This window comes from Heptranchias perlo, chromosome 21, assembly GCF_035084215.1.
Source record: "Heptranchias perlo isolate sHepPer1 chromosome 21, sHepPer1.hap1, whole genome shotgun sequence".
Classification (NCBI taxonomy): Eukaryota; Metazoa; Chordata; class Chondrichthyes; order Hexanchiformes; family Hexanchidae; genus Heptranchias; species Heptranchias perlo.
The window spans coordinates 35,135,260-35,150,036 of record NC_090345.1 but is presented as its reverse complement, the minus strand read 5'-3'; the positions used below and the strand labels follow the sequence as shown (position 1 = coordinate 35,150,036).

General features: G+C 40.1%; 1 protein-coding gene across 6 annotated transcripts in view; it reads right to left on the bottom strand.

The window, feature by feature from the left end:
- The window catches only part of LOC137340123 (exocyst complex component 6-like), a 186,240-nt gene that overhangs the window by 51,735 nt on the left and 119,728 nt on the right, over positions 1–14,777 (bottom strand). For all 6 annotated transcript variants that reach the window (XM_068002450.1, XM_068002451.1, XM_068002453.1 and 3 more), the window contains one exon: positions 5,008–5,149. In XM_068002450.1, the coding sequence (XP_067858551.1) occupies positions 5,008–5,149 (142 nt within the window). The remainder of the gene's footprint in view (positions 1–5,007; positions 5,150–14,777) is intronic.

Here is a 14,777-nt window from a genome sequence, read left to right as displayed (position 1 = left end):
AATCACAGCGAAGCCTGATCCTGCCCTAACCTGATATCCACACAATCACATTTCCAACAGGGGTTGAAAGAACCCTAGCCAATTTTCCCATCCCCAATTCAAAGGTACTGAGGCTAATCGTAGCACTCGATCACTGCCCAAAATTAGCTAACAGCACAGACCAGGGATTAAACTGGAGGCCTTCTGGTCTATTTGGCTCAGCTATTTATGCAATTCAAATTATTTTAAAAATGAATTTATAAACCAAAGTTGATGAATAATTATTGAAACAAATCTGTTCATAAAATGCCTTTCTTCACAGAACACCAAACAAAATGTGAATTTTCCTTTGATTGAAAAGAAAATAGTACAACCCCAAATAGAAAGTTAATGCCATCTTTGAGGCATATCGTTCAAACATAAATACAGGTTTGCACAGGTGAAGGGGTTAGAAAAGACATGTCCAGTTTGAGTGATTTTAACTTTTGCATACTTCTACTGATTTTCTCCTGGAATTAAAATGGTATATATAGTTAATTCCACTAAGTTATTTAACCATATGTTCACTAACAAAATCATGCCCTGGGCTTCTGGTGGCACCGCCACCCAAACATCTGCATGTTTTAAAGGGCTCCCGACTTCTTTTAAAATCTTTAGTAAATTCATTGCCATCCAAGGCATTCAACGCTGACAAGCACTCTGGTAAGTGTTGTACCAGTGGTTGAGGACAAAGAGGGCTGCTTCTTTAAAAAAAATGGATCCTGACTTCAGCCTCCAGCAGTTCCTCCAAATTGACCATCTACAATCTCCTGCTGTAGTAGGCACCCAGAGGAGCCGCTTTGTTTAAAAAAAAATGCCCCAAACTCCTGGCCAAAACATGATCTCTCGCTCACTTACACTGCGATCGCTGAAAGGAGAAAGAGGAGACTGAAGGGGAAAACAAAAGTAAAAAGGTGAATTCATTGAAGCAAACAGTGAAGGAGAGGGGAAAACTGCAGTCGGAGAGGGAGAACCAAGACAACAGAGTGAAACTAAATTTTCAAGAAAAAGCCTCAGCAGAGGAAACCAGGAAAGGATTGGTTATGACAACAAAATAAAGACCAGCTGCTGCAGTGCAAAATAGGAATTGTGTTAATGCAAGGAAAAAAATAAAGAATTCAAGGAGAGAAAAGTAGAATCAAGAGAATAAAATAAAGGAAGAGGCCATGACCTGGTAAATAGCCTAAACAGGGGATGCCGACCGCAGCAGTGTTTCCCACTGGATCATTCTCCCTGTGGAACTCAACAATTGCTGGAAAGCAAGCCAATACTGCACTATACAAAATGTATCTGAGAGCTATTAAAAAAGGCATCACTCTCCCGCACACCCCCTCCCTTCCCTGCATTTGTGACCCCAAGGAGCCCTGATAGAGGGCACGAGGAGATCAGCCCCTATATTTAAGAGGATCGGTCCAGTCGATACAACAGGATCAGGAAACCAGGCAGTTCCAAAATTGGTGCAACATTCATACAGAATCATAGCACAGTGGCCAACAGGATCAACAATCCCTGGGTGGCCACACTACAGGCCTCCAAGCTGGACAATAAGAGCATCGGTACACAGTCAATGACCAACACTATTTGCAGCAAACTCTGTCAAGGAAGATCCAGCCATCAACCCCACCCCTGCAAAGTGACTTCGTTCAGGCCACAGAAGACATGAGGTCCATGGGACACACCATCACAAATAGCAGCCCAAAAGCTCCCTCTCTAGAACAAGTGCCAAAGCACATCCCGCCCCACTCCTACAATGGGATGTAGAAATTTCCATTAAAAACTCGAATTCCCCCCCCACCTAGGACTGTTGACAGACCACCCATACGAATCAACACAGTGCAACCAAGGTAGCTTCAGTCTCCAAGGATAGCCAGATCAAATCTAGCCTGTTCCAGAATTCTGGCAGAATGGAGTATTCTGTACTCAATACCCTGATTTCAGGCAACCAGCTTGATGCCGGCGAAGATTTTCTATTTTCAAAGGGGTTTTGGGGATAGGTCTGAGAAAAAGATATGATGGCCCCAGAGATGCTGGCCTACCTTGCTCGGGACATCATCAGTTTTTTGAAAGTTATGAACGCACATCACAAAAGGCTCTGGGCTGCAGTGGCTGAGTGGGCATGGGGGCCTCAACACTGTTCTGCTTGGCAATCTAGAGCACTTATCATATTTCTAGGCCAAACTTGCTTGCTGTATTGTTGAGAACCATTCTGTTAGATCATGGCTGATCAGTACCTCAATTCCATTTACCTGCCTTTGCTCCATATCCCTCGATACACTTAGCTAACAAAAATCTATCGATCTCAGTATTCAACATTTTAATTGACCCAGCGTCCACAACGTTTTGAGGAGACAGTTACAGATTTCTACTAGCCTTTGTGTAAAAAAGTACTTCCTGATTTCACTCCTAACTGGCCTAGTTCTTACTTAATTATAACCCCTTGTTCTGAATTCCCCAACCAGAAGAAACAGTTTCTCTGTATCTACTCTATCAAATCCCTTTATCTTGTTCAAGACCCAAGACCTTGATTATGTATAAGCCAGGGCTCTGTGGTTAGCACTTCTTAGTCAGAAGGTTCAAGTCCCACTCCAGTGTCTTGAGCACGTAATCCAGGCTCCACTTCAGTACAGTACTGAGGAAGTGCTGCACTATCAGAGGTGCTGTCTTTCAGATGAGAAAGAGTTAAACTGAAGCCCCGTCTGCCCTCAGGTGGGTGTAAAGGATCCTGTGGCATTATTCGAAGAGGAACAGGGGAGTTCTCCCCGCTGTCCTGGCCAATATTTAGCCCTCAACCAACATCACTACAAAAACAGTTTAGTTGATCATTATCTCATTGCTGTTTGTGGGACATTGCTGTGTGCAAATTGTCTTCCATGTTTTCCTACATGACAACAGTGACTACACTTCAAAAGTACTTCATTGGCTGTAAAGCGCTTTGGGACATCCTGAGTTCATGGAAGGCGCTATACAAATGCATATTCTTTCTTGAAATCATCCCTCAACCTTCTAAACTCGTGGGAATACAAACCAATTTTATGCAACCTGTCCTCATATTTTAACCTTTTAAGCCCTGTTATCATTCTAGTTGCACCCCTCCAAGGCCAATGTATCTTTCCTTGGTTCAGTGCCCAAAACTGAACACAGTGTTCCAGTTAGGGTCTGGCCAAGGCACAAAGCTGATGCATCACTTCCTCATTTTTGTGATCCAACTCCCTTGAGATAAAGGCCAACATTCCATTAGCCTTTGATTGCTTTTTGTACCTGTGCCCTAGCTTTTAGTGATATGTGTACATGGGCACTTAAATCCCTTTGCTCCTCCACTGCTACTAGTTTCACACAATATAGAAAATATTCCAATTTGTCTTTCTTGGATCTAAAGTGGATGACCTCACTTCCCCACATTGAACTCCATCTCCTTCATACTATAGTGGGAAACCACCAAAACAGTCCTCAGGGGTCATATCATCACATTCACCTCCACTAAAAAGCATAATGGGCTGCAGACTCAGAGACCTGGAACAAAAGGTAAAGGATTTAGAAACTGAACACAAAAGGCATTGATGGAGAGCACTGAAAGGCGCAGATGCAGGTCAGAAGGAACTAAATAGCCTCCTATCAATGGGTGCTGAAAAGCTCCTCCGGTATATCAAAGCCAAATACTACAAATTGATTGACAAGCCAGGGAAACTCTTCGCATACACCCTTCAGCAATAAGTGCATCAATTGAGTAAGCTAATGGTAACCTCACCTCAGACCCTGTAGAGATAAACACAGTTTGAAAACTTTTACACCTCACTCTATCCCTCGAGTGCCATGCACGTCACAAGAAACCACACAATACCTAGCTGACCTCCCCCTCCCCAAACTCTTCCAAGAAAATGCAGAATCCTGATTCTAGCCAGTGAGCTTCAACTGGCAGTAGAAAGCCACCAATTTGGGAAAACCTCGGGGCTTGATGGCTAACCTGCCAAATTCTGCAAAGCCCTACTTCCAGAGCTCACTCTTGCCACCGAAACTCTTACACTATTTGCTAGAGACAGACACTTTCAGCGTAGTCATAATCACATCAATAAGAAAGAAAGGTAAGGACCCAGTGCACAAGATATAGACCTATATTGCTCCTAAATATCGACTATAAAATACTAGCCAAGATCTTACTCTTCAGACTAGATGCAGTCATCTGTGGGCTACTCCACACAAACGAGACAGCCTTTATATGGGATTGCCTCTTAAGGGACAACACCAGATAGCTGTTCAATGTGGTGGACCATGTAACAGCAGCAACACATCTGCCCTGGTACTCTCCTTGGACATCAAGTGGCATTTCCTTCTTACATTCAGGAAGTGGGTTATAATCCTGCATTCACATGTTCCCCCCTCCTCCTCCTCCTCCTCCGCTCCTGTTTGCTGTGGCCATAGAAACTATCAAAGTCACTAAGTATCCACAAAGGAGAGGCTCACAGAGTGGGAAAAAAAGTCAGACAGAGAAAGATGGACACCACAATGAGAAAACTGTGGACAAACAACAGGACTCAAGCAGAAAAGAGAGAGCAACAGTAGAAAGCCACCAAAGGCAGAGAAAAAGTCACAAGATACACACAGTTGTTTTTTTTTCTCCACGAGCAATGCCACAGGAGATCAACCTATATGTTAAAAATATGGGGTTTTTTTTTACTATTATCCTCTTCAGAATTTCAAATCCTTCAAATATGGGATACACCAGCTGTTGTCTGCATTTACAGCAATCATATTTATTTTTATAGTAAAACTATGAAAAAATCCCATTAGCTAGGTCATTATCCTGCCCCAGAGTAATAAAGCTGCATCATTGTATGTGCTTACACCTGCTACTGAAATCACTTAAGCCTGCAAGCTTTTCAACTCTAGAAACAGATTTACCCACATCTGGTATTAGCATGAACTCCGTTTCACCAAATGAATGAGGTTAAAATCACTTGTTCAAGTCCATCGGGCTAAATAAGTTTTACTTACATTCACACTGAATAACATCCAGATTGAACTGCTGAATGGCTCCCATGCTTATCTGCTTCACCTCAGCATCCAGAAGCATTTGCATCAGAGATGTGGATAGGTGCTTACAGGCCGACATGCATGCCGTTTGGGCTACCTTTCCCTGGAAAAAGTAAGGCATTGAGCAAAATCAGCTTAAGAGCAAAGTGCAGTAACACAAATACATATATAAAAAAAGAATCTGTTTAATCCTTTCAGGGCAAAATAGCTTTAATTTACAAAGTATTCTAATTAGTTTTTGTCACTTAATACTTATTACAACACATTTGATATTGCATTAAATTGTATTTTAACAAATATAAATGTGAACTATATTACACATTGCATCATTGTAGTAAAAGGTTGCTCTCGTCCTCAAAGGATTAAACCTTTTGCAGTTTAGGATTTTTTTAAAATTTAAAAACAAAAACATTTAGAAATGTAGAAATGTGATTTTTCTCCATCTATTTACTGAATATATTTTGGAAAAACAAAATCACAACAGAGTGGTTTATGATTTGACTGTTAATGGTAGTGATGATTAAATAAATGCACATTATTTCTGTCTGTACAAGAAAATGCATGGGAGACTGAAATGGTATGCATGAACTACAGGAACTTCTTCCAGCAACTGTACCGTGTCTTTCTCAAGGACTGAAAAATCACTTTTAATCACTTTTGTTAAGACAACGTACAAAAACAACAGTTTGATCTGCCCTCCAGTTTAATATATTAATTTAAATGGGTCCTGGTCAGTTTTAGAAGACTCCCCAGCATTTAATACTAAGCACACTCAAATACTATATAAGTACAATATGACTTCTACCACCTCTACATGATAGAACATAATAATTCTGTACCATAATTTTACCAAACACCATATTGGCTTTGTTTTTTTGTGTTTCTTCTCCTCTTGCACAATCTTTTCAGTTTCACAACTGCTGCTGGAATATGCATTTGTGCTGGTTGCAAGAATTCAGCAACTGGAACAAATATCTGTATTCTTTGATGAGGAAACTAACTTTCTATTTTGATTCTGTACCAAAATAAGCCTACACTTAATTTTTAATGTAACGATGTGAACTATATGAAAAAAATTATTGGGGATTATAATCATGCAATACATTGTCAAACCACTACAGTGCCATCAGATCATGGGAAATGGAGAGATAAGGCAGGATGTAATTCAGATAAAGCAGAGCTGGAAGATTCCAGTAGCCCCAACGGCAGTAAAATCTAATGAGCCCCAGTGAAATACAGATTTTCATATTGGGTTGATAGTCCATTCTGTTAATCCAGCAACGTATAACTGTTTATACAATGCCATGTGTAAATAATGCCAGAATTATGAAATAGAGAAACAGTTCATATCACTATCATTAGATTGACACTGAGTCAGTGCTGGTGGATTACATGCGTAATTTGCTACTTTTCCTGATTAAAAAACATTATTTTAAAAAATGTTACGAAACTATTTAAATTTCAAATCAGTCTTGGATTTGTATCTACAAATTCTTCCAGCCCTCTCAGGCATGCAATATGCCTGTCTCATGGAAAAAAAAGTAGTTATGAGTAGTTATGAACAATGTATTTTTAATAAAACCCCTGGATGTTGCCACCCTGGAACATGCAGCATTTTACAGTTCAAAACACTCACACAATTACGCTCTCCAGTTGAAATGCAGATGACCATTGCTGCTAAGTTCTCAAAAGCACCAATCTATGAAATTGTGCATTAACCATCATGGCAAGCTCACAACTAACTTGGTAAATATATAAGGCAGAAAGGGTTTGCATTTTTTATAGCTACCAAACCATGCTTGTTAAGATTTCACATCAATCAACGGGTTGAATGCGTACAATACACAATGATTACAGTTAAATCTAAATTTTGTATTACTACAAGCAAGTGTTTTACTTGTGTGCTGTTTGCTTATTGCATATAATTTCTTCTTGGAAATGTTCATTCCCAGCACCATTATTATTATTTAGAAGCACATAGAAAATCAGCAGTAAGTCTAACTGACAAAGTACATACTTCTATTTAGCAGTAGGGGAAGTCCCTACCCACAGTTTGTAAGCTATCTGCTCCCACATCTTTAGATGCTAAACCACAGGACATTCCTCCACTGAGGGAGCGGAGCAGACAAGCCATTCCCAGTGCTCTGTACCTACTGTTACGACAATGTACAAGAACAAGAGTTTGATCTGTTCTCCAGTTTAATATATTCATTTAAATGGGTACTCCCAGTTTTAGGAAACTTTAACCAACTTTTTGAGGACAGTCAGATTTATTAAGATTTTTTTTTAACTTCAACAAAAGTTTTCATGCAATTGAAGTTAATGCAGTCAATCCCAAACTGCACTGTAGTTTTTGACTGGTCCTGAACTAAGCTGTGTGAAGTTATGGGCACAAGAATTAGTCGATAGTCTTTGATTTTCACTTTCATTATCCTGTCAATTTTTCAACATTCTTTCAACTTTTCGTGTTCCTCAAAAATTAACTTTAGATCATTCTACAAAATATGCTGCTCATGTTTACCAAGTTTTAAAACAGACACGCGAGGCACAAGCCTACATTTTCTGATCAGTGTTATTTTAACACTAGTGTTAACCTGTTTAAAATGAGGGAAAGAGCCCAATGTACTATTCGAAGAGCAGAGATTTTTTCTTGTGTCCTCGCCTCTCTCTACCAATATCACCAAAAGGGGATTATCTGGTCAATCATCTTATTTGCTGGTTGTGAGACCAGCTGTCAATATCCTTCACTACAAATGTGTAACATATACTTCATACAAAATGCACTCAGTCTAAGCTCTAATTTTCTTTACATGCGCATTTGCCAACTAGAGTAGTTGTCAGTCAGAAGACACAGGAACAAGAGTAGGCCAATCAGCCCCTTGAGCCTCTTCTGCCATTCAATTACATCATGGCTGATTTGTATCCTAACTCCATCCCCCCACCTTGGCTCCATATCCCTTAAGTCCTTTGGCTAGCAAAAATCTATTGGTCTCAGATTTTAAATTATTAATTGATCTAGTATCTACTGCTTTTTGTGGGAGAGAGATCCACACTTCTACCACCCTTTGCATGAAGAAATGTTTCCTAACTTCTCTCCTGAATGGTCTGGCTCATTTTAAGGTTATGTCCCATTGTCCTACACTCCCCCATCGGCAGAAAAAGTTTCTCTATCTACGCTATCAATTCCTTTCAGAATCCTAAAAACCTCAATCAAGTCACTCCTTAACTTTCTATATGCCAGGGAATACAAGCCTAGTTTATGCAATCTCTCCTTATAATCTAACCCTGGTAACATTCTGGTGAATCTGCGCTGCACTGCTTCCAAGGCCAATATATCCTTTCTAAGATGCTGTGCCCAGAATTGTATACAGTACTCCAGATATGATCTAACCAGTGGTTTGTATAGCTGTAGCAAAACTTCCTCCTATTTATATCCTAGCCCTCTAATTATAAAGGCTAACATTCCATCAGCCTTTTTGATTATTTTTTTGTACCTGACTACAACATTTTAGCGATGTGTACACGGACCCCTAAATCTCTTTGGACTTCCATCGTTCCTAGCTTTTCACTATTTAAAAAACTCGGATCCATCCTATTTTGGTCCAAAATGGATGACCTCACACTTACCTGTGTTGAAATCCATCTGTCATAGTTTTGCCCATTCAATTAATCTATCAATGTCTCTTTGTAATTTTGTGCTCCTGTCCACAATACTTACCATGCCACTGATCTTTGTGTCATCGGCAAACTTGTCTCTCTGTTGTGTTATTTAAGTCATTAATAAATATAGTGAATAGTTGAGGCCACAGCACAGGCCCCTGTGGGACACCACTAGTCACTTCCTTCTAATTTGAGTGCACACCCATTATCCCTACCCTCTGCCTTCTACCACCTAACCAGGTCAATAATTTGCCTCCAATTCAGTCAGCTTTAATTTTAGCTAACAGTCTCTTATGTGGAAACTTATCAAATGCCTTCTTGAAGTCCATATAAACTACATCCACAAACATTCCCCCGTCTACTACTTTAGCTACTTACTCAAAAAATTCAATTGGGTAGGTCATGTCTAACGAACCTTTCACAAATCCGTGTTGGCTCTCTCTGATCAGCTCAAATGTCTCCAAGTGCTCATTCACCCAGTCTTTAATTATCGATTCCAATAACTTCCCCACAACAGATGTGCATTTCCAACATTTTCTGTTCTTGGTTCAGAAAAGTCACCAACATTCTTTGTAACTGTCATAACACCCAAACCCTCCTCATCTTTCTCAACTGCTCTGCAGCACTTGACACAGTCAAACACAGTTATCCTTCACCACCTCTCCTCTGTGATCCACCTCGATTGGTTGCAGTCCTAACTGTTCCAATGTGGTCAGCAAATCTCCTGCAATGGCTTCTGCTCTCACGCTGCACAGACAATCCAAGGTTCCATCTTTGGCCCTGTTCTTTGCCTTATCTAGATGCTGGCCCTCGGTATGCAACAGTCAGCTTCCATATGTACGTTGACTACACTCAGCTTTACCCCTCTACCATGACCCTTGACTCCACTGCCACCATTCTGCTGTCTGACGACTTCTCATGGCAAAGAAAGAACTTTTGTGAACTCAGCTTTGTAGGCTTTGGACCAAGTAAAGTTTGTTGATTTCTTGTTGGATGACATGCTTAAGCTCCAAGGGATCCAAAAGTTGTCTACATCCCAGAAGTGAATATTTAATGCCTCCTAAACTGCAGGAACTTCTAAAATTATTTATGGAGCAGCTTGAATTGCTGAGTTATCTACTTGAATGATTTTAGAAAGTGTCTTTCATACACATTGCTAAGAACAACCCAGTAACCTTGTCGTACCTGCAGCACAATTGGAGTGTTACCATTAATTCTGTGCGGGAGTTCTGAAAAGGTGACAATTGTGGGGAGTTTCATTAGTACTCAGCTGCTCAAATTAGGTGAAGAGCCCGGGGGGTGGTGGTAGGAGAAAAACAATGGTACAGATACCAACATTTTATTCAGCTTCAAGTGCCACAAGTCACCCAAATACTAAGTACCACTGGTCTCAGTCAAAGGCTGCAGTATGGACAGCAGCCATACTATTCCAACTGAAGGGGTTGATATGGAGTGATCCTTTATTTAGGAACAGTGGAAGTGAATAAAAGCAGCTAAATGTATAAAGCAGCCAATGTTGCTTAGTCAAGAAACAGCGGGTAACTCCATATTTCAGTTTTAAAAACAGCCAATCATATAAACTATGGTACAAATTAGTCAATCTATGAGTATATTACTTCTATTGAAATGGATTCAAGCCTTTCACATGATAATTATTCCATTGATCAATAACCTAGTATATTCCCTGAAAGCATGTTAATAAAACTATCAGTATCTTTTATCTAAGTATAGGTAGTAAAAAAAAACACCTTTGTTTACACTGCAATTTTGGAAATCTAGCTGGAATGGGATTGGACTTGCTACACCAAATACATAGATAATATGTCAGTAATTTCTCTTACTATTCTACTACTAAAATGCAATGAACGTGTACAGCTATAAAATGCAATGAACATGTACAGCTATAAAATGCAATAAAAGTGTAGAGGTATAAAATGCAATAAAAGTGTAGAGGTATAAAATGCAATAAAAGTGTAGAGGTATAAAATGCAAAGGTATAAAGTGCAATGAATGGGTATTGCTAAATAATTGCTTTTTAAAAAAAAATATATATTTTCTCCCCTCAGATCCTGAAGGCATCGACTCCCTTACTGGGGTACGGCTCCAAGTGAGGCATTAGCTTGCTGCAGTTGTCGTTAAAAATGCATGAATCTTGACAACAAACTCAAAGGTATTCTGACTATGGAGAATATCAAAACTGAGCCTGATCCTGTCCTCATCTTTATCTAGCATTCATACATGGGCATTTCCAGCAGGGGTCACTGTATAGCAACCAGGACCAGGAACTCTGGTCGATTTTCTTTCCCTAACCCAAGGGTGCTACAGCCAGCACCCAGCTGAGATCACATAATTCAGCACAGGCAGAGGATCAGACCTGGGACCTTCCTGGTCAGAATGGCTGAGAGACTATGACTTTACCTAAGCTCTATTGAAGAATTCCAAGTAATCCTTAAAATTATTTTCATAAATTCCACTTTTTTTCCCCCTCTTGTTTTTGAATCTTATTATTCAAAAGCAGTCATGTTACAACTTAATACCCTTTTACCAATTTGTTTGATGCACAGAAAATCACAAGTCCCACTATACTACCTTATTGTGAAGGAGCCACAAAAGTTCTTCTAAATGCCTTTTAATGCATTTCACTTTAACTTGTCATTTTGAACCAAAACAAACCCAAATCCCATCAGGGATGTCACTTCTTTTTAAACTGAAGACATTTTGAAACTGAGGCAGTACACAAAACATTTTGACATAAATCGATGAACAAAAGTGTAAGACACAATGCAAAACCAGCATGCCCAGAAGTTCCCAAACCTAATGTTAATCACATTGGAAGACCAGCAGTTCTGCTCCCCAAGCAATATCAATATGAATGGGAAAAGGAAGCTAAAAATCAATGGCCACAGTTCATTTAATTACAGAGTAATAGGTTTGAGATACTTAATGGAAATGTCATTTTAATTTAATGGAACAAGTACTGCATTTCAGTGTAACATACTGCTCCATCAAATCAGCTCCATGTTCTATTTATTCTGCCTATATAATGTAATAACTGCATAAGCAGATTAATAGGTTGTCAACCAAAATTCTAACATTCAATTTATAAAATGCAGGCACATTTGAAATTATTATAATGAATACCACTGTTATGACTAACATTTAACTCCTTAAATATTTAAAATAACCCCTATATACAGGAAGTGTGATTGTATTACAATGTACAAGAGATGTAATATAAAAGAAACAATTTTGATTAACCCAATGTATTGACCAACGTTTAACAGTACTTCAGTGCAACACTTAAGCATTTCAACGTTTTCTATTCCTCCTGAAATATGCTGATAAACAATGAAAATGTATTTTTCAAATCAAGAAACTGCACAGTGAACTGGTACAACAGGCTTAATGATCAGTTTTTCACCCTGTTCAATCCTGCTACAATACAATGCCATGAATCCAAAAGCCAGGTACAGAACAAACCAGTAATCTGACCTGTGCCAACATTATGAATAGTGTGTACATATACCTTTCCTATGCTGCATCTTCTCAGTGCTGGCTGCTGCCTGCTTCCTCTTCCTAGATGGTTACTCCCTACGAGTGCTCTTGTATTTTTGTTTTATCGCGAGACAAATAAGACATGTACTGTACACTTAAATTAACAATCTTGTTCCATTTTACAGAACAAGATCACTGCTCTGAACAAATCACTAACATACAAGGTTTTCAGTCCAAAACAGCACAGATTTGCACGCTGAACTGTATAGGTGATCTGACAGGAAAGTAAATTGGAGATACTATTGAGTACAGGGAAAAGAGCATCTCATTTGTATTTGGCGAGGTCGAGTAGACCTCACTCCCGTTCTTTTTAACCCTTCTACAAATCTTTAAAAATAAATAATTCTTGCAAAACATCCTTACCATAAACATTTGAGAGTTTACAATGTAGAACAATTCACAACAACAACATGCATTTATATAGCGTCTTTAACATATAAAAAGAGTCCCAAAGCGTTTCACAGAAGTGCAGTCACAAAATGGATGCTAAATCAAAGAAGGAAATATTAGGAAGGGTGGCAAAAAGCTTGGTGATAGGGATGGGTTTTAAGGAGGGTCTTAAAAAGGAGATGGACAGATTTCAGGAGAGGGAATTCCAGACTATGGGACCTAAGTGGCTGAAGGCAGGGGGAATGCACAAGAGGCCAGAGTCAGAGGAATGGACAGTTATTTTTTTTTTTTGGGGGGGGGTGGGTCACTGTAGGGCTGGAGGAGGTTACAGAGCTAGGGAGGGGCATGACCACAAAGGAATTTAAAAACAAAAATGTGAATTTGAAATTTGAGGCAGTAGGGGATTGGGAGCCAATATAATCTGCAAGGTCAGAGGTGATGGGCAAGCTGCACAAGATATGGGCAGTAGAGTCTTCAATGAGCTGAAGTTTGCAGAGGATAAAAGGATGAGAGGTCGGCCAGGAGAGCACTAGAACAATCGAGTCAGAAGTGACAAAGGCACGGATGAGGGTTTCAACAGCAGATGGGCTGAAGTTTGGTCAAGGCAGGCGATGCTCAGAGGTGGAAGCAGACAGTCGTAATGATGGAGAGAACATGGGGTTGGAAGCTCAACTTGGGGTTAAATAGGACACGAAGGTTGTGAATAGACTGCTTCCATCTGAGACAATGGGCATGCTGGGGGATGGAACTGGTCGCAAAGGTACGGAGTTTGTTGCGGGGGCTAAAGACAATGGAGAAATTGCAGCTCATTGAAGACTGGATATTGGACAAGAAGTGTGACAACACATAGGCAGTGAAAGGGGTGACAGAGGTGGTGCAGAGATAGACCTGAGTGTCATTAGGGTACATGTGGAAGATGATCCCCATGCCTACAAATATCACTATGCAGTAGCATGTGGATTAAGAGATGGGGATCAAGGAAAGGTCTTTAGGGGATGTTAACGGTACAGGGGTGGGAAAAGAAGCCGTTGCTGGAGATGCTCTAGCTGCGATCAAATAGGTACGAATGGAAACAAGCAAGGGCAATAACCACCGACCTAGACAACGGAGGAAAGGCATTAGAGGAGGATGGTGTGGTCGACTGTGGCCAAGGCTTCAGAGAGGTTGAGGAGGGATAATGTACCATTGTCAAAGTCACAGAATGTCATTCATGATTTCGGTTAAGGCCATTTCTGTATTGGGGCAGGGGTGGAAAACTGATTGTGGAGAGATTCAAACAGGGAGTTGCAGGAGCAATGGGCATGGATTTGCCAGGCAACATGTTCAGAAAGATACATAGGGGAGATGGGAGAAATACTAGAGATAAGAGGGGGGCTATGGGTGCAGCCTAGAAGGAGTCTTGGCTTCATAGACAAGGTGATATGGGGGGGAGGGGGGGGGGGGAAGGAACAAAAGAGCGTGGGGAGCAGCAGAGGAAGCTGCACGGTCTCATTCTTGGTGACAAAGTCGTCCACGAACTCCTCAATTTAGATACAAATTTAATTATAGGCCTGCATTTATGGCACCAGCATTAATTAATTATAAAAACAAAATTCCCCAATTTATGAACAGTTTTCAAGCCTAGGAAACTGCAAAAGCACAATTACACCCCCAGTGATAATGTCACTATGGACAATATATCCACATATTCTAAAACAATTTCAGTGCTTTTTTGATAATCCCAATTAGTTACTACATTTTTGGGGATTCAGAAGGGTGATTAGGAGAGAGTGGCAAAGAAAATCTTAGGAAGACACAGCAAGGGTGATGGAGTGTGAAGGGGAAGGAAGGTCTGTGAAAAGACATTGCAAAGTCCCTTTGCCAGAATAAAAGCAATTCCACTTCCACAACACTGGAAGGGCATTTTGTTCTTAAATATCATGATCAAGCTTTTGTTTAATTAAACAATAACGCATCACCTGTGGTGCTGCTCGCAGGTCTGAGGCTGAAGCTGGGTTGCACATTCTCCCTGTGCTATATCTATCGCTATATCTCCCTCCCTCCCTCCTTGCAGTTGTTTTAACTTTACACGTTTTATCTTTCCTGTTCTTCCCATATAAAACAAAATATTTAAAATCACTGTCACA